Source organism: Oryctolagus cuniculus, chromosome 4 (genome assembly GCF_051225735.1).
Source record: "Oryctolagus cuniculus isolate XC-2025 breed Fujian yellow rabbit chromosome 4, ASM5122573v1, whole genome shotgun sequence".
NCBI lineage: Eukaryota > Metazoa > Chordata > Mammalia > Lagomorpha > Leporidae > Oryctolagus > Oryctolagus cuniculus.
The window spans coordinates 56,223,718-56,250,537 of NC_142870.1; the positions used below are offsets into that span (position 1 = coordinate 56,223,718).

The 26,820-nt window shown below is 43.5% G+C and overlaps 2 protein-coding genes, 1 long non-coding RNA gene and 1 other non-coding gene across 10 annotated transcripts in view; 1 reads left to right on the forward strand and 3 right to left on the reverse strand.

Moving 5' to 3' along the window:
• The window catches only part of ZBTB11 (zinc finger and BTB domain containing 11), a 38,499-nt gene extending 22,748 nt beyond the window's left edge, over positions 1 to 15,751 (reverse strand). The window contains exons 1-3 of the mRNA XM_002716730.6: positions 15,442 to 15,751; positions 6,711 to 6,946; positions 5,151 to 5,382 (exon numbers count right to left, since the gene is read on the reverse strand). Coding sequence (XP_002716776.2) covers positions 5,151 to 5,382; positions 6,711 to 6,946; positions 15,442 to 15,751 — 778 coding nt within the window. The remainder of the gene's footprint in view (positions 1 to 5,150; positions 5,383 to 6,710; positions 6,947 to 15,441) is intronic.
• LOC127483081 (small nucleolar RNA SNORA30/SNORA37 family) lies at positions 222 to 352 on the reverse strand. The gene has a single exon (XR_007909047.3). It is a non-coding gene; the product is annotated as a small nucleolar RNA SNORA30/SNORA37 family (small nucleolar RNA).
• The window catches only part of LOC138849266 (uncharacterized), a 28,683-nt gene continuing 17,143 nt past the window's right edge, over positions 15,281 to 26,820 (forward strand). The window contains exons 1-2 of one of the 5 annotated variants that reach the window (XR_016233083.1): positions 15,978 to 16,103; positions 19,226 to 19,607. This is a non-coding gene — a long non-coding RNA (uncharacterized LOC138849266). Of the gene's footprint in view, positions 16,126 to 19,221; positions 19,608 to 26,820 lie in introns of those variants that run through there. The other 4 variants (XR_016233081.1, XR_016233079.1, XR_016233080.1 and 1 more) reach the window with 4 other exon arrangements.
• RPL24 (ribosomal protein L24) lies at positions 15,441 to 24,859 on the reverse strand. 3 transcript variants are annotated; one of them, XM_089331644.1, is made up of 6 exons: positions 24,817 to 24,859; positions 24,618 to 24,693; positions 23,953 to 24,063; positions 21,409 to 21,545; positions 20,919 to 20,982; positions 15,441 to 16,114 (listed from the first exon to the last, which is right to left on the reverse strand). In XM_089331644.1, the coding sequence occupies exons 1-6, from the start codon at positions 24,819 to 24,821 to the stop codon at positions 16,073 to 16,075; spliced, it is 435 nt and encodes a 144-aa protein (XP_089187770.1). In that variant the 5' UTR covers positions 24,822 to 24,859; the 3' UTR covers positions 15,441 to 16,072. The 3 variants fall into 3 exon arrangements, with proteins under 3 accessions (XP_089187770.1, XP_002716775.1, XP_089187771.1); XM_002716729.6 differs by lacking the exon at positions 15,441 to 16,114 and adding an exon at positions 18,956 to 19,080; XM_089331645.1 differs by lacking the exons at positions 15,441 to 16,114; positions 20,919 to 20,982; positions 21,409 to 21,545 and adding an exon at positions 18,956 to 19,080.

Here is a 26,820-nt window from a genome sequence, read left to right on the forward strand (position 1 = left end):
CCCTTTCTCTCTGTAACCTGTAACTCTGCCCTTCAAATAAATAAAATAAATCTTTTTTAAAAAATGGTGTACTTTAAAAAAGTATAAATAAATCCACATTATTTATAGAAAAATCTGAAATGCTGAAAAAGGAAAATAAGAAAGGCAGGAATTTAATGGGCTAAGCATTACGCTAAAAGAGAGAATACTCAAGCAAATTAGAAGGAAAACAATGTTTCCACTTCTGTCCCGTTGAATGTCAATTGCCACCAGTATATAGTACCTTGGCAAAGATACAATCAACGGTTTTCTTTCAGCACCAGCTACCAAATCCTGGCCCTACTGCCTAGGGGAAGATCTGTGAAAGTGCTAGAGGAAAACAATTACTAAGAACAGAAAATTAAATAACAGAAAATCAAGTATTTATTTTTTGAAAGGAATGTCAAGAATATTAGTCAACACCTAGCAGTATGCAGAAAGAATTATGAGTTCTTTAAGAGCAGCACTGAGAATGTACCTTTGATTGATTTTAACTAGATCTTTCATCTCTGTAAAATTTACTTGTCAATCTGAGAGCAATGCTAATGAATTATGAAACACTGAGAAGCTATTTATATCAAGATAACCTCCCAAAATCAGTTTATTATGCTGTTGTTTCAACATTCCTTTGAATGAAACATGTATATAATAGCTCTTTCCTTAAAAATTATATTAGAAGTAATTTTAAACAGTGGTTTCCTGAATTAACATTAATAAAATTTTATCTATAGGGTTCAGGAAAGTTTTTCTGTAAAGAACCAGGTAATAAGGGCTAGCACTGTGGTACGCTGAGTAGATAAAGCTGCCTCCTGGGGCACTGGCATCCCATATGGGCTGGAGGCTCCACTTCAATCCAGCCCCCTGCTGGATGCACCAGGGAAAACCACGGAAGATGGCCTAAGTCCCTGGGCCCCTGCACCCACGTGGGAGACCCGAAAGAAGCTATTGACTGCTAGCTTCAGCCTGCAGCCATATGGAGAGTGAACTAGTGGATAGAAGACCTCTGTGTCTCCCTCTCTCTTTCTATAACTCTGCCTTTCAAATAAATAATCTCGCCGGCGCCGCAGCTCAATAGGCTAATCCTCCACCTTGCGGCGCCAGCACACCGGGTTCTAGTCCCGGTCGGGGCACCAGATTCTGTCCCGGTTGCCCCTCTTCCAGGCCAGCTCTCTGCTGTGGCCAGGGAGTGCAGTGGAGGATGGCCCAAGTACTTGGGCCCTGCACCCCATGGGAGACCAGGAAAAGCACCTGGCTCCTGGCTCCTGCCATCGGATCAGCGCAGTGCGCCGGCCGCAGCGCGCCGGCCGCAGCGGCCATTGGAGGGTGAACCAACAGCAAAACAAGGAAGACCTTTCTCTCTGTCTCTCTCTCACTGTCCACTCTGCCTGCCAAAAATAAATAAATAAACAAAAATAAATAAATAAATAAATAATCTTTAAAAAATAATCTTTAACAACAACAACAAAAAGATCCTTGTTGGTTTCTGCTACAGAATTCACTGCTTACTAGTGGGTGGGAAACAAGCCTCACATGGTGGGGGGAGGGGAAGAGTTCAAGATGGTTGAATAGAGATACCCACCATTTGTCTTCCTCTCCACAGGGCAGAACTAAAGAAACAAATAAATAGCTGCGCGTTTTAAGGTGATTGCCCCAAGAAGCAACACTAGAATTCAGTGAGGGAATAACAGGAGACCTGTGAGGGCAGCAGAGAGAAACAAAACCAACCAGAAACTGAGATCCTTGATCCTTCATGGCTGGGTGGAATCCCTATTGCAGGGGAGACACCTTATGCTGGCAATGAAGTCAGTCTTATAGTGTAGGAGCCCAGTAAAGAGAGCTACCTGTAGAATACTACAGAGAAGGAATTCACATTGTATCCCCCATAATCACCGCAGAGAGACAGCAACAGTGTAGCACCATATTGAAAAAAGGAGTCACTGTCAGAAATTATAGCACCCTAGGAGACAGAAGTTTCTACACACCCCATTTCTGGGGCCTCACAGATATTCCAACTAAAAAGACAGTGAGCTCACAAATCCAACTAGACTTCGTAGAGCAACAGAGAGCCCAACTTGAGGTTCTCTGGCTAACTTGCAAATAGATATTGACAAAAGGCTGATTGGCTACCCAGACAAGACTTACTGGGAGTTTACAGTCACAGCTCAGCACGAAGGTGCTCTGCTGACTAGCTCCCCAGTGGGAGCTATTATTTATTTATTTGAAAGTCAGAGTTACCAAGAGAGAGGAGGCAGAGACAGAGAGAGGTCTTCCATCTGCTGATTCACTCCCCAGATGACCGCAACAGCTGGAGCTATGCCAATCCAAAGCCATGAACCAGGAGCTTCTTCTGAGTCTCCCAAGCAGTTACAGGGACCCAAGCACTTGGGCCATCTTCTACAGCTTTCCCAGGCCATAGCAGAGAGCTGGATCTCTCTGCCTCTCCTTCTCTCTCTGTGTTAACTCTGACTTTCAAATAAATTAATTAAAAAAAAAAAAAAAAGACTAACAACAAAAAAGAAAACTATAGACCAGTATACCTAATGAACATAGATGCAAAAATTCTCTCTCAAATATTAGCAAACTGTATCCAATAGCACACCATAAACATCATTTACCATGATCAACAGAGATTTATCCCAGGGATGGTTCAACGTAGGCAAATCAATAAACACAATACAACAAACCAACTGAACAAAAAGGGTAAAAGTCGTATTATCACCTCAACAGATGCAGAAACAGTATTCAAAAAAATTCATCATCCATTAATGTTAGATAAAACCCTTAAACAAATCAGGTATGGAAGAAACATACCTCAACATAAAAAAAGGCAAACTCAATAGTCAAAAATATATTAAATAGGGCCGGCGCCGCGGCTCACTAGGCTAATCCTCCGCCTAGCGGCGCCGGCACACCGGGTTCTAGTCCCGGTCGGGGCGCCAGATTCTGTCCCGGTTGCCCCTCTTCCAGGCCAGCCCTCTGCTGTGGCCCAGGAGTGCAGTGGAGGATGGCCCAGGTGCTTGGGCCCTGCACCCCATGGGAGACCAGGAAAAGCACCTGGCTCCTGGCTCCTGCCATCGGATCAGCGCGGTGCGCCGGCCGCAGCGCGCCGGCCGCGGCGGCCATTGGAGGGTGAACCAACGGCAAAAGGAAGACCTTTCTCTCTGTCTCACTGTCCATTCTGTCAAAAAAAAAAAAAAAAAAAAAAAAAATTAAATGGGGAAAAGTTGAAAGCATTTTCTCTAAGATCTGGAAACAAGCAAGCATGTTCACTCTCACTTCCCTTATTCAATACACTACTGGAAGTTTTAGCCAATTAAGAGCAATTTACAGCAATTAAGAGAAAAAAAAAAAGGCATACAAACAGGAAAGGAGGAAGTAAAATAATCCTTGTTTGCAGATAACCCGGTTCAACATGAAGGAAAACCTAAATATTCTGAGAGAATATTAGAACTAATAAATAAACTATTCATTAAAATTGTAGGATACAAAAGCAATCAAAAAAAAAAAAAAAAAACAGTTACGGGGCTGGCACTGTGGCAGAACAGGCTAAATCTCTGCCTATGGCACCGGCATCCCATATGGGTATCAGTTCATGTCCCCAGCTGTTCCTCTTCCTATCCAGCTCTCCACTATGGCCTAGGAAAGCAGTGTTAGATGGCCCAAGTGCTCCCAAGTGCACCGACATGGGAGATCTAGAAGAAGCTCTTGGCTCCTGGCTTCAGATCGGCTCAGCTCCAGCCATTGAAGCCATCTGGGGAGCGAATCAGCCGATGGAAGACCTCTCTATCTCTCCCTCTCAAATAAAATCTTAAAAAAAAAAAAAAAAAGAGGTTGTGTTTTTACACAGCTAATACAAATATATAACTGTGATCCCACTCACAAGGAATAAATTTAACCAAGGATGCAAAAGCCCTCTACAATGAAAATCAAAACAAACTGAAGACCACACATACACAAAGTGAAGACCTTCCATGTTCATGGATTAGAAGAAATTAAAATTATTGAAATGTCCATACGAGCCAAAGTGATTTACAAATTCAATGCAATCATTAAAATAATGATTTTTAACAAACCAGTAATAAAAAAATCCTATAATTTATATGGAAACACAAAAAGATCCAGAATAAAGAAATCCTGAAAAAGAACAGCTATTAGAAGGGTGGGAGTAAAGGTGGGAGGGCGGGTAGGGTGGGAGGGATCACTATGCTCCTAAAGTTGTATTATGAAATGCATGAAGTTTGTATACTTAAAAAAAAATAGTTTCTGGGAGGGGGGAAAAAAAACAGCTATTCTACTTTTCTGAAGTAGAATACATCTCTGAAGGACATGGAATCAGCATATCAAAGAGATACCTGTGCTCCTATGTGAACTGCAGCACTATTCACAACAGCCAAGTGGAATCCTCAATGGATAAATAGTGGTTTATACAGACAAGAGTTAATACTCAGCCATAAAAAGAACGAAATCCTGACATTTGCAGCAAAACAGATGAAACTAGAGAATGAAACACAGAATGCAAATACCATAGGTTCTCTCTCATATGTAGAAATGAAAATAAAAAGGGAAAGGACTGGACAAAAGTGATTACAAGAGCCTGGGGAAGGGAAATATAACTTCCAATGAGGCAAAATAAAAAAAGTGACAGTATCAATTTACAATAATAATAATACAAGCACAAAAAAAAAAAAAATCACCTCACCTAGAATTTTTATTTTCTTACACTGTCAGTTTGATTAGTGAGTCTAAGGATTAATCTTAAAAAGCAAAAAGCAGACTTATCACAGTTCTCTATAATTATGTGTTTCACAAAATAAGATATTAACAGTTAATTTTTAATATTCATTTAGTGTAATTACACTGATGCAGTTGCAGACTTCTCTCAAACTCTTTTTAACAATTTAAATACCATAAATTCTTCTGCTGAGTATAACCTGATAGGCAGTGATAAGGAATGACAAATTTTTCCATCAATCTCTTAAAAACTTTCCTAAATAGGACCTTTTCTATTAATCATAGTCTACTACTGTTTGTGGACTTCTACTTTAAGCATATATCCTGTATTTGGAATACACACATAGCCCCGTCTTCAATATATTTACAAACGAAAAACAAGGATATTAGAAAATTCTTACCAGAAAGATCCACCACAGCCTCATGACTGGAAACAGCTCCTTTTTCAATAAAAAGATCTCGAAAATATTCACTATTAGCTGACAAAACAGACTTATGAGCTTTGTACTCTTCTCCTTCAATTAACAAAGTAACATCACAGAACTGGTTGGAAAGTCGCTGCTCATTCAGCTGCTTTAAGACAGCCTGACAGTGTTTTGGAGAAGAACGTTTTACCACTCCTTTGGTGTCAACCTATCAAATTAAGTTTGAGATCAAGAATTAGATTATATATCTGTACTTTTTTTTAACTTTTAAACAGACTTCTGAAACAAAACACTTTTAATAGATATTAAGTAATGATGCAATACTGTATTACCCATATATTTAAATAAAGATATGTTATCCTCTCTATTTCCTGCTATAATCATTTTAGTTGACCTAATGAAAACTTGGTATCTCACTTCTTGCTGCCTCTTCCTTCCTATTGCTCAGAAATCTGACAATGTATGAAATGGATACAAGAAAAAAACAAAGACTAACCAGATTAAATTTATCTTGTTGCAAGACCCAGGAATTGCTTCCAGAGAGGTACTCTGTTTATCTGTACTAATATCATTACAAAATAAAGGAGGCTAGGACAGCATTGAGGCACAGCTGGTTAAGCCACTGTTTGCAACGCTGGCATCCCACATGGGCAAAAATTTGGGTCCCAGTTGCTCCACTTCTATGCAGCACCATGCACCTGGGAAAGCAGTGGAAGATGGCCTAAGCACTTTGGCCCCTATGGCCATTTAGGAAGTGCATCAGTGGATGGAAGATCATTCTGTGTCCTTCCCTCTCACTCCGTAACTCTGTCTTTCAAATAAAAATAAGCAAATCTTAAAAGCCCCCCCTTTTAAGATTTACAAAAAACCAACAGCTTACTAAATTCATTCTAAAGAGAATACCCAGACACCTATGATCAATGATGAGGAAGTTATTAACTTATCTTTAGCTTAAACAGCAACATGGCATATTACCCATTTAGCTTTATAATCAATAGACTATACTTCAGACATATAGATAGATCTGCTTTTAAAACTTAAGCATCGGGGCTGGCACCGTGGCGTGGCGAGTAAGGCCGCGGCCTGCAATGCCGGCATCCCATATGGGCGCCAGTTTGATCCCGGCTCTTCCACTTCCCATCCAGTTCTCTGCTGTGGCCTGGGAAAGCAGTGGAGGATGGCCCAAGTCCTTGGGCTCCTGCACTTGCATGGGAGACCCAGAAGCTCCTTGTTCCTGGCTTCAGCTCAGCTCAGCTCTGGCCGTTGCTGCCAATTGAGGAGTCAACCAGAGGATGGAAGACCTCTCTCTTTCTGCCTCTCCTTCTCTCTGTGTGTAACTCTGACTTTCAAATAAATAAATTAATCTTTAAAAAAACAATAAATGACACTATATATCCCTTTAAGAAAAAAAAAACTTCAGCATCAGTACTGGTAGTCAACCAGTCTTAGTGGTTTGAGAAAAATAAAATTTGCCAGGTCTGCAAACACTAGTAAATTAATTATAAACATTAAATCTGAATGCAAAGCACTACTTACAAAGACAAGTTCATGTTTGGATACTGGCTTCTTTTTGGAAGGCTTGGAGGCTGTAGCTGGAGGTGAAGTGAAGTTGCTCAGGTCATCCTCTGATTCATTACTTTCTTCTCCAGATTCAAGGTCCAGTCCCAATTCTTCCAACATTTCTGAAGCATCTGATATTGGACGAGAACGATCTAGTTTCTCTTGGCATTTGCTACACTGTTTAATGTAATCTTTGACTTGTTTTAATATCCCTAAAAAAAAAATAAAAATTAACAAGTCAAACCTAACAATGTTTCCATATGAAAACTGAATATATCATTCAATCTATACACACTACTTTATTTTTGACTCTGTATGTGCAGATACTCATATCCCACAAAAGATGTATAGTAAAACTGTTTAGAATGGAAGACACATTCTTTTTTTCCCCCCAAAGAAATCTTTTATTTAAGGATACAAATTTCGTAAGTACAACTTCAAGAATATAGTGATTCTTCCTACCATAGCAGCCCTCCCACCCACACTCCCAACCATCTTCCTCCCTTTCCCATTCCCATTCTCCATTAAGATTCATTTTCAATTAACTTTATAAACAGAAGACCAACTCTGCACTAAGTAAAGATTTCAACAATTTGCATACACACACACACACACACAAATTGTTTGAGAACTAATTTTACAGTTAATTCTCATAACAACTCATTGAGAACAGAGGTCCTGCATGGGTAGTTAGTGCACAGTGATTCCTGTTGTTAATTTAACAATTAACACTCTTATGGATGACGTCGGTGACAACTCAAGGCTCTTGATATGAGCTGCCTAGGCTATGGAAGCCTTTTGAATCCACAAACTCCATCAGGATTTAGACAAGGCCATAAGCAAAGTGGAAGTTCTCTCCTCCCTTCAGAGAAAAGTACATCCTTCTTTGATGGCCACTTTCTACTGGGTCTCAGAGATCCTTCATGTAGAACATTTTTTGCCACAGAAGACACATTCTTTTTTTTTTTATTAACAGGCAGAGTGGACAGTGACACAGAGAGAGAGAGACAGAGAGAAAGGTCTTCCTTTTGCCATTGGTTAACCCTCCAATGGCCGCCGAGGCCAACGCGCTGCAGCTGGCACACCGCGCTGATCCGAAGGCAGGAGCCAGGTGCTTATCCTGGTCTCCCATGGGGTGCAGGGCCCAAGCACTTGGGCCATCTTCCACTGCCTTCCCAGGCCACAGCAGAGAGATGGCCTGGAAGAGGGGCAACCGGGAAAGAATCCGGCGCCCTGACCGGGACTAGAACCTGGTGTGCCGGCGCCGCTAGGTGGAGGATTAGCCTAGTGAGCCATGGCGCCGGCCAGAAGACACATTCTTCTCAGAGAAACTAAGTATAAATTTCCATGCTGAGGTAGACTGTTTTGTTGTTTATTCTTATTATTCAATTCTCCTACCATAAAATGACTTATATAGCCCCACTTTCTTCCATATGAACTGCAATGCACTCATGCAATAGAAACAATAAAAATCTGCCAATATTTAGGGGCTGGCATCATAGCACAGCGAATTAAGTCACAACCTATAACACTGGCATCCCATAAGAGTGCTGGTTCAAGTCCTATCTGCTACACTCAATCCAGCTCCCTGCTAATGTGCCTGAGAAAGCAGCAGAAAATGGCCCAATTTACTAGGTCCCTGCCACCCATGTGAGACACCTGGATGGAGTTCCAGGCTCCTGGATTCAACCTTGCTCAGCCCTGACTTTTGTAGCCATTTGGGAAATGAATCAGTGAATGGAAGCTATCCTCCCAACTGCCACAATCCTGCCTTTCAAATAAATAAACTCAAATTGATCACACAAGACAATAATGTATAAATATAGTTAATTTATTATTTTAAGAGTGAAGAATTGCTATAAGGGATTGGAATTACTAATGCAGCAAAGTAACCCACTAATTCTATGACCATGGCCAAGCAACTGAACTTCTTAGTGCCTCTATGTACCAATTATAAAGTAGAGCTTACCTCATGGAATGTTGGAAGGGTAACACATAATATTTATGAAGTACTTTGAATGGTGGCTAACACACAGAAGCCGCTATGTGTTTTTTAAGTAATTTTCATTAGTCAATGTTTCTTGGACCTACTCCCACCAAAAAGGCCACATAAAAGTCGAGTTACTATTAAAAAGTTGTCTGGGGCCGGTGCTGTAGCACATCAGGTTAAAGCCCTGGCCTGAAGCACCGGCATCCCATATGGGCGTGGGTTCTAGTCCCAGTTGCTCCTCTTCCAATCTAGCTCTCTACTATGGCCTGACAAAGCAGTAGAAGATGGCCCAAGTCCTTGGGCCCCTGCACCCACGTGGGAGACCTGGAAGAAGCTCCTGGATCAGCAGGAGCCTTCAGATCAGCACAGCTCCGGCTGTTGCGGCCATCTGGGGAGTGAACCAGCAGATGGACGACCTTCCCCTCCCCGCCTCTGTAACTCTGTCTTTCAAATAAATAAAAAAACAAATATTTGAAAAAAAATAAAATAAAAAGGTTGTCTGCAGAGCAAATAAAGGGAACAAAGAAAATACATTATTTAAATGAGCAGTCATCTAAAAAAAAAAAAAAAACAGGCTGAGGGGCTCATTCCATGACACAGTAAATTAAGCTGCTGCTTATGACACCAGCATTCCATATCTGAGTGACAGCTGGAGTCCTGGCTGCTCTACTTTCATTACAACTTCCTGCTTAATGCACCTGAGAAAGCAGTGAATGCTGGTTCAAATGTCTGGGCCCCTGCAACCACATGGCAGACCTAGACACAGCTCTAGGCTCCTGGATTTGTCTTGGCCCAGCCCCAACTGTTGGCAGCCATTTGTGGAGTAAACTAGCAGATAGAAGATCTCTCCCTCTTCCTGTGACCGTCTTTCAAGTTAATAAATAAATCTTAAAAAAGAAAACAATACCAGCTTGAGGGGCAGTTTCTGCCTCAGGACAGATGCTCTTCAGCTTACTGTAAGTTATATCCTCATAAACCCACTGTAAATTGAAAATATCTCAAGTTGAGAATACATTTAACACACTCATCTATTACAGATCATCACGGCTCAGCAACAGATTCACTGCAGAATTCCACCTGTAGAGGCTGGTGTTATGGTATAGCACATTCAGCCACTGCCTGCAGTGCCAGTATCCCACATGGGTACTGGGTTCGAGTCCTGGCTGCTCCACTTCTGATCCAGCTCTCTTCTAATGCCCCTTCTGTGAAAGAAGATGGCCCAAGTCATTGGGCCCCTACTACCCATGTGGGAAACCAGGAAAAAGCTCCTGGCTTCAGCCTGACCTAGCCCCAGTCTGTGTCTACTCTCTCTGTAACTCTGCCTTTCAAATAAATAAATATATCTGTTTAAAAAAAAAAAAATGCTGCTTGTTTACCAGCGATCACATGGCTGACTGGGAGCTGCAGTTTACTGCTGGCATCCAGCATCATCAAAGAGTATACTAAATTCAAAGTCTGGTTTCTACTGAATGCATATAGATTCCATACTATCGTAAAGTGGGAAAATCCACAAGAATCTAAGTTGGGGACCCTCTGTATTCACATGCTGGGCCAGACAATCCTTTTTTTTAAAAAAAAAAAGATTTATTTGAAAGTCAGAGTTATACAGAGAAAATGAGAGGCAGAGAGAGAGAGAGAGAGCGAGCGAGCTAGGTCTTCCATCTGCTGGTTCACTCCCCCATTAGCCATAATGGCTAGTACTATGCCGTTCAGAAGCCAGGAGCTTCTTCCGGGTCTCCCATGCGGGTGCTGGGGCCCAACGACTTGGGCCATCTTCTACTGCTTTCCCAGGCCACAGCAGAGAGCTGGATTGGAAGAGGAGCAGCCGGGAATCGAACCGGCACCCATATGAGATGCCGGCACTGCAGGCAGTGGCTTTATCCGCTAGGCCACAGCACCAGCCCCCAGACCACCCTTTTTCATGAAGGGTACATCCTACATGTGACAGAACGTTTAGGAGCATCCCTAAATTATATTCAACTAGATGCCAGTAACACCCCTCTAAGTTATGACAATCGAAATTGCCTCTAGACTTAGCCAGCTGTCACCAAGAGGCAAAATTATCCCAAATGTAAATAATGGCTCCAGAGATCTGCCAAACTGAACAGTTTACCCTTGCAACTGTTCAAGAAACTCCCTCCTCAGCCGGCGCCGCGGCTCACTAGGCTAATCCTCCACCTTGCGGCGCCAGCACACCGGGTTCTAGTCCCGGTCAGGGCGCTGGATTCTGTCCTGGTTGCCCCTCTTCCAGTTCAGCTCTCTGCTGTGGCCCGGGAAGGCAGTGGAGGATGGCCCAAGTGCTTGGGCCCTGCACCCCATGGGAGACCAGGATAAGCACCTGGCTCCTGCCTTTGGATCAGCGCAGTGTGCCAGACGCAGCGGCCATTGGAGGGTGAACCAACGGCAAAGGAAGACCTTTCTCTCTGTCTCTCTCTCTCACTGTCCACTCTGCCTGTTTAAAAAAAAAAAAAAAACACAACAACAACAACTCCCTCCTTGTTCAGTTCAGTGATCATCCTTTGCTCAGAGAGTTGTACTTGGAGCTCTATGCATATCAGTCTTTCAGTTTATTTTATTTTCTTAAAAAATGTTGATGATTTATAGCTGTATGTCACATAACCCCAGTGCTTGTCAAATTTTCTAAGTGACTATATCTTCTGGATTAGGTAACAACAACATTAACTGATCCCCACAGTCTAAACAAAAATGAGTTGTCAGGGTAGGAACTGCTGCTGGCTGCTAATTTAACACATTAGATGATTCTGCTAGTTAAACCCTTTTAACCTTCTAATTTAAACTAATCTTTACTTGGGATGCATTTAATAGTAGGTTCCAATATCAGCTTTTGACAGAGGCAGGGGAGATTCATTTTGAAACTCCAGCACACGCAATATAGGATAACAAAGGTACGGGTAAAATACCTATTAACATTTTACATTTTGAAATAAGTTTGGTGGCTAATATCCAAAAATTAGGCACTAAGCCACAGTTTTTCATTGTGCCCAAAAAAAGGAAAATTTATGCTATAATCTTGCCTACACACTGGTTTATAGTATGATGGAAGCATTCCAGAAACAGCAGCTTAAATAATGAATCCTAGAAAACCATGCCTGATACAACTGTTAGTGGACTGGTTTTGAAGCACTGTCTCCAGCACACACACCAGAGATAAATCGAAAATAAAAAAGGGATAGAATCAACAGTTTGTTTTTTTTTTTTTCTCAGCATTTAAATTATATTGACTAAGTCTTACTAGTTCCCAGATAAAAATCTACAACTGCTTTGGAGTATATTTCTAAAAAATCCATTGGTAGTTTATGACATATTAAAAACTGCTTATTTTGGTAGGTGTTTAGTGGTTAAGACATGGCTTAGGATGCCTGTATCCCATATAGAAGTGCCTGGGTTCAAGTTCTGGCTCTGTTCTTGACACCAGCTTCCTGCTGATACACACTCTAGGGAGCAGTGGGTGATGGTTCAAGTATTTGGTTTCTTGGGACCTGGTTTCAGTGGGGCTCAGCCCAACCCCAACAGCTATGGGCATTTTGGGAGTGAACTACATGAGAGATCTCTCTCTGCCTTTCAAATAAATAACTTTTTCAAATAAATAACTTAAAATGCTATTTTTTTAATCAGTTATAAGTTCTACATCATAACCTATACCTGTTTACATCTCTTAAAAGTAGAATCAATAAAGTTAAAAAACCTTAATTACTAAAAAAAAAATAAGTTGCTTAAAATCTTTAAAAATATTTTGAAAATTTTACTTATTTGAAAGGCAGAGTCACACAGAATTACCACAAACATTATCTTTCATTTTTAAATTAAGGTGAAGATAGGTGTTGGTACAGTGAATTAAGCTGTGGTTTGGAACACCCACAACCTATAGTGTCTGGTTAGGTACCGGCTACTCAGTGGCTTTCAATTCAGTTTCCTGCTAATGTGCCTGAGAGGCAGCATGTGATGGCTCAAGTGCTTGGTCACCTGGCACTCATGTAAGAGACCTGGATGGAGTTAGCACTTTTTGTTTCAACCTGGGCTGCCCTGGCTGTTTTGGGCATTTGGGTAGTAAATCAGCAGAAGGAAGGTCTCTCTCAACTGTCTCTCTGTTGCTCTGCTTTTCAAGTATGTGAAACTAAAGATTAACACTGGGACCCGCATGTGGCACAGCAGTTTAAGCCGCTGCCTACAATGCCTGCATCTCATACATTTTTTGAGGCCAGCCACTCCACTTCTAATCCAGCACTAACGTGCCTGGGAAAGCAGGGGAAGATGGCCTAAGTACTCAGGGCCCTGCCACCAGTTGGGAGACTCACATGGGGTTCCTGACTCCTAGCTTTGGCATGGCCCAGCCCCAGCTTTTGTGGCCATTTGGGAGAGTAAACCAACAAATGGAAGCTCTGTCTCTGTCTTCTCTCTGTAAACCTCCCTGTCAAATAAATTATTCTTCAAAAAAAGAAAAAATTAAGGTAACACTATCTTTTATTCACTGTCTTTTTGGTCACTGTATACTAACAATAAAACAAACAAACAAAAAGCTAGACTAGCTATCAGCCACACCAGCTATCAGCCACAAATAATCAATTAAGGAAAAGAAAATTCTGAGCACTAAACACCATATAACAGTAGTTAACAAGAGCTGAAATCCCAGAGATCAGCTGTGTAATCTCCTGGTTATATCTGTAATATGGAGATATAAATTTTCTACCTCACAAAGCTTCATGAAGATTGAGTGGAAACAAATTAAGTGCTCAAAACTATGTCTGCATGTAAAAGCTTGGTCAATGTTACCTTTGGTTTTCACAGTTTCCTGAACTATTAAATCTGATACATTTGTTTAACAAAACAATGTCAAAACAAATCAACCCTAACAAAATGCAGTGATTACCCACTGTTTACTCTCCCCAGCTAGCTATATTTGGAGTAAAGAAATCCAGGCAGGGCCAGCATTGTGGCAAAGATGGTTAAGCCTCTGCCTGAGGCGCTAGAATCCCATATAGCGCCTGTTCTCATCAAGGCTGCTCCTCTTCCTATCCAGCTCTCTGTTAATGGCCTGGAAAAGCAGTGGAAGATGGCCCAACTGCTTGGGCCCCTGTACCCACGTGGGAGACCAGGAAGAAGTTCCTGGCTTTGGACAGGACCAGCTTCAGCCACCTGGGGAGTGAACCAATGGATGGAAGACCTCTATCTCTGTCTCTCCCTCTGTCTAACTGCATCTCAAATAAATAAATAAATCATTAAAAAAATAAAGAAAAGAAACCCAGACATTGGGGCCGGCACTGTGGTGCACATTAATCCATGGCCTGCAGCACCGGCATCCCTAATTGGCATGGGTTCAAGTCCTGGCTGCTTCATTTCCAACCCAGCTCCCTGTTAATGGGCCTGGGAAATCAGCAAAGATGGCCCAAGTGCTTGGCCACGTGGGGGACCTGGAAGAAGTTCCAGGCTCCTGGGCCATCCCCAGTTGTTGTAGCCATTTGGAGAGGGAACCAGTGGATGGAAACTCTCTCCTCTAACTCTGCCTTTCAAATTTAAAAAACAATAAATAAATAAATCCAGACATCGGCTGAAAATACAATATTCATCAACTTTGTCGACAAGGAAGGAGGTTAAGAAGGCAAGAGCACTTGCTGTCCTACTTTAAACATACATCCCAGGATTCAAGAAGCTTCATAGACATACTTTGTGACAATCAAAAAAAAAAAATCACTGGGACCCCGCTGGGGCATAGCGGGTAAAGGTGCACCTCCAGCGCTGCCATCACAAACAGGCACCGGTTCAAATCCCGGCTGCTCCACGTCAGACCTAGCTCTTTGAATGGCCTCAAAAAGCAGCGGAGGATGGCCCAAGTCCTTGGGCCCCTGCACCCATGTGGGAGACCCAGAAGAAGCTCCTGGCTCCTGCTTTGGGTTGGCCCAGCTCCTGCCGTTGCTGCCATTTGGGAAGTGAACCAACTCTGCCTTTCAAATAAGTAAATCTTTAAAAAATAACACAAACCTTCTCTCTCCTAGGTATCATATACATGATGCCTCCCAATTCCCAAAGCGCTTTCCATAAAAAGAATATTAAAAAATTCGGAATTAAGAATTAACTGACTATTCTGCATATTTCTCTTCTGCTCTAAAAACAGTTCCAGACAACCGCTCACACCGTCACCCCTCATCACTTCTGCACATTATTATTATTTACGCCGGGCCACGTGCACAGAACCTCAAAACTACTCGCCCAAACTGTAGCAGAACGCACTGCAACACCCTGCAACACCCTGAGCTCTGCACGCACTGGCCCTTCACCAAAACCTTCCGCACGCGGCGTAAAAGGCACAACACGGAAGCTCCCGATTCACGAGCCAGAAGCTTCTTCGCCAAGGACACGGACACTGCCGCAGGGGTTGCCCAAGGGGGCGGATCTGGCGCAGAACGCGCAACCTGCCCTTCCTCGCCGTTGGCCCGGCCCCGGGGAAGCCCCCTTAGCCCCACCCCGGGCTAGGGTCCGCCCCTCGCTTCCCCGGCCTCCTTCCTGTGGGAAGTGCGGCTCCTTTCCCGTCCCCCACCCTCTCGGCTCCGCCTGGCAGCAGCTCCGCCGCCGAGCGCGCGCTAGCCCGGCAAGGAGCGTTTGAGACCCTCAAAACTGCAAGTGCGCCCCAGGCCCCGCTAGCGGGCCTTTCCTCAGGTAACAGGCCCCCAGCCCGCCCCCTTGCCGCGGGTCCATTCTTACCTCGCCACCAGTACGTCTTGGACAGGTCGTGCCAGGTCTGATGCCGGGTGTGGTGAGTGCCGCCAGGGCCCAGGTGCGCCGCCTCGATGAGGCCCCGGCGCCGCTCTGGCTGCAGAACCACCTCCAGCTCCGCGAACGTCTTGCGGTGCCGCTGCCGCCGCTGATAATACAGAGTCCCGCCGCGCACCACGTAGCAGGCGGCAGCCTTGCGGATTTTACGCTTGACATTGCCCTCGGTGCCCGGCGCGTACGGCTCCCGCTCGTTCGTCAGGTAGCGCAGGATGGCCCGATAGCTTTCTTCGCTTGACATCGCGGACGGCGGCTCCGAGGGCGCCTGTCAGTGGTGGGGGAGGAAGACAGCGCACCAGCTCCAGTTGGATGCAACAGCAGCGGAGGCACTGGAGACAGGAACGGCTGTGCCTCTGGTGACCGCTCTTCCACGGCACCCGCAGCGCGAAAGGAGAACGGACTAGTTGGTAACCAGGGGGAACTGCACTTCTCCAGCGCGCGGGATCCACTGGCGACTGACAAAATGGCTGCTGCACCACCGGAAGTGACGCCAGTAAGGGCGGTGCTTGAGCTGGATTGGAGCGCACGGGCTTTCTGGTTTGATAGAGGGGATCAAGTGACGTCAGTGCTGCCGGCAGACATTTTGGAAGCGGGTAGGCCCTTCCTGCGATAGAGGTTAGAGGGCTTTGAGCAGACATGTTAAGTCCTGGCAATTTCCCTTTTTTTTTCCTTCTTTCCCACACTCAGAGGAGCCACGTGTAGGGGCTGGTGGTCAGCTGTGATCCCACCCGAGGCACCCAGAGAGGTAACTAAGTCCGGTTTTCATCTAACTTCAAGCCCCAACTTTAGAAAAGCGTCAGGTTTTGGGGTTCCTAGCAAAATATTAGCCTGTGGATACTAGACCAAAGACAACCCCTTTCACATGCAAAAACCAGTGAAGCGTTATAAAATCGATTTCTGTTAACTGACATTTGTTAAATCCAATTGCTTAACTCCAAACTACCAAGGAATGGTCAGGATTTTTCTGGAATGATCAGCATATATATGGTTTTCTACAAGTTAATTGCAATCGTGCTGGGAGGGGTAGGGAGAAGCTGGCACTAGTAAGGTTTATTTGCATATATTTTTACATAAGCTTAAGGAAGTGAACTCTCAATTTTAAGCCAATGTATGCTAAGGCACAAAAAGCTATGCAAACTGCTTTTCCCCCCTTGCGTTAAAGTCCTAATCTAGTTTCATGTAGGGTCAGATTCCCAAGGCCCAAAGATGAAAAATCTTTACCAGGCCTAGTATGTACTTAGGGTTACTCAATTCAGATTTAGGACCACAGACAGGAGAGGGAGAAATTAGAAGGTCAGAGAGTATTCCTGACTAGGGAAATTGAAAGCAGACATCCAGATCCACCGCTGGCCTATTTCCCAAGCCATTCCCACTGTTCTATATTTATCCCCTTCGTGCCTTATTATAAAGGGACCCACCTTGTGGCTCAGTGGCCTAAACCTCAGCCCTCCATGCTGGTTGGAGTCCCTACTGCTACACTTCCCATCTAACTCCCTGCTAATGTGCCTGGGAAAACGTGGCCCAAGTACTATGGGAGACCAGCCTGGCCCAGCCCCTGCCATTGCAACCATTTGGGGAGTGACCCAGCAGTGATCCCTAACTCCACCTTTCAAATACGTCTTGGAGAAATGACAAAACTACTTTAGAATATCTTTAGTTGTAAAAACATCCCTCCAGGCCGGCGCCGCGGCTCACTTGGCTAATCCTCTGCCTGCGGTGTTGGCACCCCAGGTTCTAATCCCGGTTGGGGCACCGGATTCAGTCTCAGTTGCCCCTCTTCCAGTTCAGCTCTCTGCTGTGGCCCAGGAAGGCAGTGGAGGATGGCCCAAGTGCTTGGGCCCTGCACCCGCATGGGAGACCAGGAGGAAGCATTTGGCTTCGGATCAGCGCAGTGTGTTGGCCTTAGTGGCCATTTCGGGGGTGAACCGATAGAAGGAAGACCTTTCTGTCAAAAACAAAAAACAAAAAAACACACACACATCCCTCCAACTAAATTTGGCTTCTGCCAAAGAATGCATGAAGGCCCAAGAAACTTGTGTTATTGAAGTTGCCTTTGAGCAGATAGAAGTAAACATACTTTTAAAATATTCCTGGTAGGCGCAGGCACTGTGGCGCAGCAGGTTAACACCCTAGCCTGAAGCGCCAGGCATCCCATATGGGCGCAGGTCCTAGTCCCAGCTGCTCTTCTGATCCAGCTCTCAGCTATGGCCTGGGAAATCAGTAGAGAATGGCCCAAGTCCTTGGGCCCCTGCACCCACAAGGGAGACCCAGAAGCTCCTGGCTCCTGGCTTTGGATTGGCGCAGCTCCTGCCATTGTGGCCATCTGGGTTGTGAGCCAGCGGATGGGAAGACCTCTGTTTCTACCTCTAATAAATAAATCTTAAAAAAAAAAAATGCTTCCTGGTGGTCAAATTGTCTTCCTGAGCAAAACCTACACTTACTCAGAATAGGTGGGTTTTACTTCTAGCTCCTTCTGGGATACATAGGTCAGGTAATTCAAATTAGCAGTTCTGCTGTAGAACAGCAAGGCAGTGCTCTAAGGGCGACTTGTATTCTGTGTCTAAAAATTTATCTCATGTAGCTCAGGATAGAACTACACCTTCACCTAAAACCATGTTCTTCAGACTATTTGAGGCCAGTGCTGTGGCACAGGTTAAGCTTCTGCCTGTAGCACCGGCATCCCATATGGGCACCATGTACAATATGACATGGCTGTGTCCAAACTACTCTTGACAGCATACTCTACTCAAAAAGAGGCTCTTCCCTTATTGTATAGGATCAAGAGCAGGCAGTTAACAGTTTTAAGTACCTTTTTTTTTTTAAGATTCATTTGAAAGAGGAGAGGCAAAGAGGTCTTTCATCCACTAGTTGACTACCCAGATGGCTGCAACGGCCAGAGGTGTGCCAATCTGAACCCAGTAGCCAGGAGCTCAAGGACTTAGGCCATCTTCTACTGCTTTCCAGACCACAGAAGAGAGCTAGATTGGAAGCAGAGCAGCTGAGACTCAAACCAGCGCCCATATGGGATGCTGGCATTGCAGGCAGCAGCTTTACCTGCTCCGCCACAACACCAGCCTAAGCACCTTTAACTCAGCTACCAACTAACTGCAGGAGATGAACAGAAGGCAAACTCAATCCAAAATAAACATGTCTGTTATGGGAAAAGATAATTTAACAAGAACAATCACTAAAAATATTTGCTTTCTGCAAACAGAAAATGTATCTTTTGATGTCTGTAATGTGCTCTATATTTCAGCTAAGCAAATATTAGCATTTAACCATGTAGCTCTTCTTTTCACCACTTCAACTAAGAGAACTACAGTAGGAGGCATTATTCCGGAAATGAACTTTTAAAAAAGGTGAATCCCTTTAAAATCCTTAACTCACCTATTACCAGGTAGGCCTAACATGCCTGTCATGAAAGTAAAAAATACAAAGCACAACCTAGAATCATACTCCAATTTTTATTTAAAAATCTGATGCGCCAACTTAGCGTTTTCCACCAACTCGGGGAGCAGAAACCTTCACAGGTTTTACAATCTTTTGCTTAGGTGCTGCCTTTGTAGGAGCCTGTAAAAAGATAACATTAAGTAACATTATTCCATGAAATTTGCTTTATCACCCTTCCTGAATGTGCAGATCCTGTATGCATCCTAAATTATTCTTAGTAATTTAACTGCACTCCTGAAATATTTTTTTTTTTTTTGACAGGCAGAGTGGACAGTGAGAGAGACCAGAGAGAAAGGTCTTCCTTCCTTTACCGTTGGTTCACCCTCCAATGGCCGCCGCGGCCGGCACACCGCACTGATCGAAGCCAGGAGCCAGGTGCTTCTCCTGGTCTCCCATGCGGGTGCAGGGCCCAAGTACTTGGGCCATCCTCCACTGCACTCCCGGGCCACAGCAGAGAGCTGGATTGGAAGAGGGGCAACCGGGACAGAATCCGGCGCCCTGACCGGGACTAGAACCCAGTGTGCCAGCGCCGCAAGGCGGAGGATTAGCCTATTGAGCCGCGACACCAGCCCTGAAATATTTTTTTAATGTATTTTCCCAAATGTTTAATGTTCACCTTTATAATAAAAGACGAAGATACTGTCAGAGATCGGAAGTGGAAGACATCACTAAACATAACTTAGGGTTCTAAACTGTATTCCAAACAGTAAAAGAACATTTTAATTAGTTGATTTTAAAATTTCAGATTTAGCTATGGTTATTTAAAGTGGTAACACTGAGAGAAGTAGAGCAAACTGTTACTATTCAAAGCCTGTAATTTGTTTTTTAGGATTTATTTACTTTATTTGAAAGGCAGAGTTACAGAGAGAGAGGGGAAGAAACAGAGAGCCGTCTTCCATTGGCCAGTTTACTCCCCAAATGGCCACAATGGCTGGGGATGAGCCAGGCCAAAGGCAGGAGCTTCTTCCAGGTCTCCCACATGATGCAGGAGCTCAAGAACTTGGGCCATCTTCTACTGCTTCCCCAGGTGCATTAGCAGTAAGCTGGATTGGAAATGAAGCAGCTGGGACTTGAACGTGCTCCCACATGGGATGCCGGCTTCTCAGGCAGCAGCCTTACCCACAATGCCACAGTGCCAGCTTCAGAATTATTTCAAAATAGTTTAAAAAGCAGGAGCCAGTCTTGTGGTACAGTTAAGCCATTGCCTTCAATGCTGCCATCTCTTATGAGAACCGGTTCGAGTGCCAGCTGCTTGACTTCCTATCCAGCTCCCTGCTAATGCACCTGGGAAAACAGCAGAGGATGGCCCAAATGCTTGGGTCCCTGCATCCATGTGGGAAACCTGGATAAAGCTCATGCTTTGGCCTGGCCCACCCCTGGCCGTTGCAGCCATTTGGGAGTGAACCAGCAGATAGAGGAAGATCTGTATTTCCGTAACTTTCAAATAAATAAATAAATCTTTAAAATAAAAAAAGTTTAAAAAGAGAAATCCAGGATCAGCATTGTGGTGCAGTGGGTTAAGCTGCTCCCTGTAACACCAGCATCCCGTATTAAGCATTTTCTGAGTCCTTGCTACTCCACTTTCAATCTGTGCAAGAGAAAAGTCCCAGGTTCTTAGCTTCAGCCTGGACAAGCCCTGGCTGTTGCAGCCATCAAAGGAAGATTTCCTGTCTCTTCCTGTCACTCTGCCTTTCCAATGGAAGAAATGGTAGGAGAGTGGAAAATAGTGGGGGAGAGGGAAAAGAGTAAAAGCGGCCTGTTTTTCCTAATTCCTCTCTGAGACTCATTGCCTCCTGTAGAGAAATTTCTCTGGAGACCTGAACCATTCACACTCAAAAATCAGATACCAACATCATTTCCAATATAGCTTGTATTAAATTTTTAACTTATTACAATTTGGATTAAAATAAACTTTCCTGTTATATTCTTTTAAAAATCCAAGAAAATTTTTCAATTACCTTAGCAGCAGCCATTGCTGTCTTTTTAGAAGCCTGCTTAGCCTTTTTGGCTTCCTTGGCAGCCCTACAGAGTTAAAAATAACTTTAGTTATAAAGTACTTTACACCTTAAGGGTACAGGTATACCCATAATATCACTACAGCTCTGGGAAACCAGAGCTCTGGATAAGTGAAATTATCAGTCTCCCTATTTCCATTTATAGGCTTAATCCAAAAACACCAAGCATTCGTTAATAAATTTCATCAACCATGAAATCAGCTACACATGGGTTATATACTAACTTTACCATACACAGGATTTCAAAATAAACTTAAGACTATGAAATTATATGCTTTTGTATTATGACACTAAAGTATTATTATCAACAACCCCAATACGGATGCACGCATCAAAACAAAAAACCATCATATTAGGTTCCTGTACTTACAAACCCAATCATAATGTAAAATGCATCCCAATATAGCTGAATTGCTCCCAGTGAAGCATTCACCTGATAGCTTGTTCTCGTTGAGCCTTTCTAACTTCAGGTTTCTGATTTCTCTTGGCCATTATATCAGCAAGAGATGCACCAGTGATGGCTCTCTGGAATTTGACTGCACGACGAGTTCTTTTCTTTTGAATTTCTTCCTACAAAGGAACACCAAGATAGGAAGCATACCTATGAACCCTGCTTCATGAATTTGGAGGCAGAGGAAATTAAGTTGCAACATACCATTAAGGAAATCCATATTCAACAAAACCCATGATTTGAAATGAAATACACATAGGGATTTCACTTAGTGTTTAAATTGTTTATAACAAATCCTAACTAATTTTTTTTACTTTAAATAGAAAAAATTTATTCCAAAGTTTGGTTGTTACATTTTAGATGTATAGTACATATCAAAGCTCAACTAACTTTTTTATTCTTTTAAGATTTATTTACTGTCTCTCCCCTCTTGTCATTCTTTAAAAATAAAAGTGGAGTGACAAACAGAGACAGACAGATATTTTACATTTGGTGGTCCACTCTCCAGATGCTAAGTACCAGGAATAACATCCACGTACCCCATGGGGTGGGCACTGCCTGCTGCCTTCACCCCAGGAGTGTTAAATAGTAATCTGTATCTGAAGCAGAGTTGCCAGCTTTCACATTGGCACTCTGACATGGGATGTGAGCATCTCAAGTGGTGGTTTCCCCTGCTACACGGCAAAGCCTGCCCCACCTATCTTTTTCTTTACTTCAAAGGACCATGACAGGCATATTCAAGCTAGGCAAGGATTTATGATAGGAAAGCCACCAAGTTAAGGGATATTCAGGACAAAGTAGAGTAGAACTGAAGCTTTCCTGCAGATTCTATAATGGAAATCTAAACACAACAGTCATATAAAATTGCTATGTACTCCAAAGGAAATTAAAACATGTCAAGAACTATTGTATTCATGAAGTGAACACGTTAAATTATCTTAGAATAGCAACATTTACCTGTTTGGTATTTTACCTCAAATACATTTTAAGACATTTCTTTTTGTGGCAAAATATGTAGACTATAAACGTGACCATTTTAACCATTTCTAAGAGTATGTTTTAGTGGTACTGTGTACTCACGCAACTATTATCATTATCTTTCTCAAGCTTTTTCATTTATCTTGCACCCATTAAACAATTTAACTATCTTTTCTATCCATTCTTCCCTCCCCATTCCCTAAGAACCTCTATTCTCTATCATTCTGAATCTGCCTATTCTGAGTACCTTATAAAGTGTAATCATGCAGTTTGTCCTTTTGTCTGGCTATTTCACTTAGCATGCCTTCAAGGTTTATCCAAATTGGCTGGCTGTCCAGCTTTCAAGGCTGAATGATATTCCAATGTAGTAAAAAGAGCTGGAGCATCTCTAACCCCAAAACTCCAACAAAATCCAAAACGTTTTGTCCATTAACAGACTATAAAGGGAAAATTCTACACTTGACCTCATGTGACAGATCACCGTCAGGAAGTTCACTAAAAAAATACTGTACAAAATGACTTTCAGACTGTAAAGTATGTTACATATAAAAGGATTTCACGGTTAGACTTGGGCCCCATCCCCAAAGCATCTCACATATAAACAAATATTGCAAAAATTCTAGATATACAACACTTCTGGTCTCAAGCATCTCCATCTGGATTCTTTTCAACCAGAAGCTATTACAAATAACACCACACCCTTCAGTGTACAATGCATTTGTCTGAATCCCTGCTTTCAATTCTTTCAGATACATAATTAATAGAATTGCTGGATCCTTAAAAAAAAAAAAAAAGGCTTACTTATTTGAAAGAATGATAGGGGAAGGGAGACACTGACAGAATATCTTCCATTCACACACTTCCCATATGGCCTTAACGGTTAGGGCTGCCTAGGCAGAAGCCAGCAGCCCTGAGCTCCATCGGCTCTCCCAGTCACCTTATTAGGGAGTGGATCAGAAGCAGAGCAGCCAAGACTCAAACCAGCATTCTAATAAATCATGCCAGGGTTCTGGCAACAGCTTAGCTCACTGTGCCACAAAGGCCACATACACTGGGTCCTACTTTAACTTTTTGATTAAATGCTACGTGGTTTTCCATGCCAGCCACACCTTTTACCTTGAGCAAAACATAAGTGTGTCAGTTTCTCTACATACTCATCATTGAAAATACCCTTCTTTGACCAAAGCCACCCTAATGGGTCTGTCAAATCCACTTTTAAATGAAATCAATTTCTCTTTCCTCTGAACCTATTTATAGCTGATTTTCCAAAATATTCAGTTAGGACTCCCTAAACAATCAAATCCACAACAGTCCAAGCCTCCTGAGTACTATTTTTATTCTGCCAATGCACTTACCCTGATACTACCCTGAGCTCAAGATGTAGTAAGACACCATTTATATCATCCATCTTCCCTTCACTGTTTGATGCTTTCCTGTTTAACAAGTTCACCTACCCTCTCACTGAAATACACCTTCACAGAACAGAAAAAAACGCTCCCAGAACTACTTAAGAGATAGCCGCACAATATCAAAATGAATTCTACTTACCGACTGCCCCTTTTTATGTTTTCTTCTGTAGAGGACAGTCCAGTTTATCTGCCGAGGATTTCTCTTGGAAAGAAACGCAGACTCGCATTTTGCGTTAAGAAATTGGAAAACCTGGCGTGAGAAATTCAAATTACTCAAATATACAGAGTAGAAGAGGCCGAGCGTGAAGTCCTTAGGAAGCTATTATTCTAGCTCCATCTAATCATTTTATAAAAATTGTGGCCCACAGAGAACAAAAAGTTTGTCTCACACAGTTGTGCAGGAATCAGGTGGCACTACGAAAGGTTTTCTCGAGAGCAGGCAAACTTAAACTCAGCGAAAAGAGGGAGCGTCAAAATCTGACGGGCTTCCTGCTCTAGTCCCTCCCTGCATTCCAAGAGGACCTAGTGCCCATAAAACAGCCAGATACCTCGGTATCGCAGTTATTTGCCTTACACGAGAACATCAGAGCCACATAAACCCATCTTCATCTCCCACCCGGCTCACAGCCAGATGAAAGCTCAATACTGGTTCCACTTAAAGAGGTTTCCGACCCTAGCGTTCACTGCACACAAGTCGTAGCCTTCCGAAATCAATACTGACGTGGGAAGCGATCCCGCCTAGAATTACAACGGCCTTTCCTCCTGGAAGCACAGAAACTGCCCTTAGCCAACCCGGCCTTTTACCTTCCCGTCGGTCCTGGCATAGCGCCTCCCGTGTCCGGGATAGATCTTATACCCGCTGAAACTGCACAGTTCGACCCTGTAACGAAAAGCGAAAACCCATTAGGGAGGATGTCTACGGCAAGGGGAAGCCATGCCCAGGACACAGACGAGGCACTGTGCCCGAGGATGGGAGCGGATTGAGAGCCTCGCTCCTGCTTACTTCATGGCGGCGGCTCCCCGGGAAGAAGAAAGATGGCGAAGGGAAGGAGAGGACTATGGGAAGAGGCCTTATAGGGTCTTAGGGACTCTCCTCCCCGAACTCCCGTCATCGACGCAGGCGCTGGGTGATGACGTCACGTCCGTGAAGTCCGCGTCGGTGTCTACGGTTACTGCTTTCTTCCGGAGGAATTCCGCCAGAGGCAGCAGAGAGGGCCTGGAGGCGAGAGGAGCTGGTAGTCACGCAGGCGGGGCGGCGGTTGGCTTGCAGGTCATTCCGTCTCCTACTGTCAGGAATTCTAGAGCCCGCCGTTTCCCTGCAGGAAACGTGACCGAGAGAAGGGTGTTGAGGTACAGCGGGTTAAGCAGCCTCTTCCATCCCTTATTGCAGTGCCAGGTGGAGTCCTGGGTGACTGATGGCCCGAGTACTGGGGTCCCTGCCATCTGTGTGGGAGACCAGGATGGAGTGTCTGGCTCCCGCCAGACCCGGACGTGACTGTTGGCGGCCTTTTGGGAATGAACCTACAGGTGGGAGATTTTCTCCCGCAGTATCCCCCGCCAGCGCGCGCGCACACACACACGCACACGCACACGCACACACTGCCTCTCCATCCCCTTTCTCTTTCTCTTCTCTTTCTGTAGCCCTGCCTTTCAAATAAATTTTTTTAAAAGGCTGGTTGGTGGAGGAAAGGATCACTTTTGGAAAGGCTGAGTGTGTATATGTGTGAAAATTTACAAGAATTATAAAATACGTACGAAAATATTAAGGGACAAAAACAACCAAGACACTTGTAAAGGAAGAAAAACTGCTGTGATTTGCTCTACCAGAAGTCAAGAATAATTATAAAACTATAGTAAGATAATTTAGATATTTTGGTATTGGCACAATGACTAACTGGATAGTGGGAATAATGCCAAGTCCAAAAACATCTTAGATATATATGAACACTTGATATGACCAAGATGCATATATATAATGCTAAGACAATTGCTCTCCATACCAAAAAGAAAAGAAAAAAAAAACCTGAATTATATCTTCATCTAGAAAAATCAACTACTGCTAGATTGCAGATCTAAATGTGAAAATCAAAACAAGTTTCTAGGCCAGCGTTGTGGCACAAAAAGTTAAGCTGCCACCTGTGACACAGGCATCCCATATAAGCACCAGTTCAAGTACTGGCTGCTCCACTTTCTATCTAGCTCCCTGCTAATGTACCAGAAAAAGCAGCAGAAGATGGCCCAAATATTTGGATAGAATTCCTGGGTTCTGGCTTCACTTGAGCCATTTCAGCCATCTATGGAGTGAACCAGCAAATGGATGATCTCTCTCCCTCTCTCTAACTGCCTTTCAAATAAATAAACTATGGTGATAGAATATGTGGGCTAACATTATCTAATGTTCTAGGCTGGCTTTTCTGGAAGTAACTGAAATTTGAAAAAAAGTTAAGTTTGAGATGCAAGATATTCATTACAGATAACTCATATGAAAAGAAGTGAGAAAATATTAGGCTCAGAAAGAATTTAAATACATACAGGCTCAACAAAACTTCAATCAACTCTGCCAGGAGTTCTGGAACAATTATTACTGTAAGAATGTCTTGTGTTAGACTAAATGTTCAAGTTTCTTTATTGCTCCACCTTGCTCAGTCATCAGATATTGGTTCTTCCTTGGAAAGTTCATGACCTCAAATGAGATTCCCAGCATCTGAGCTAGGTCCTGTTGATAGCTAGAGAATAATGCCACCCATGCTTCCCACTGTTGGGCATCAAACCCTTGCTTGAAGGGTAACTTAGATACTTCATCTCTATCTACCACCCCTAGAAACAGTTAACATAGTGTGAGTTAGAAAAAAAAAATTAGAAAAAGACAACCCCTTAAAGGAACAAATTAATTCAAAGAAGATACTACACACCCATGGCAGTTATCTTATAGAAGTCTATGTGAAGGGCCAGCATTGTGGCACAGCAGGTTAAGCCACTACCTGTATTGTCAGCACCCCATATGGGC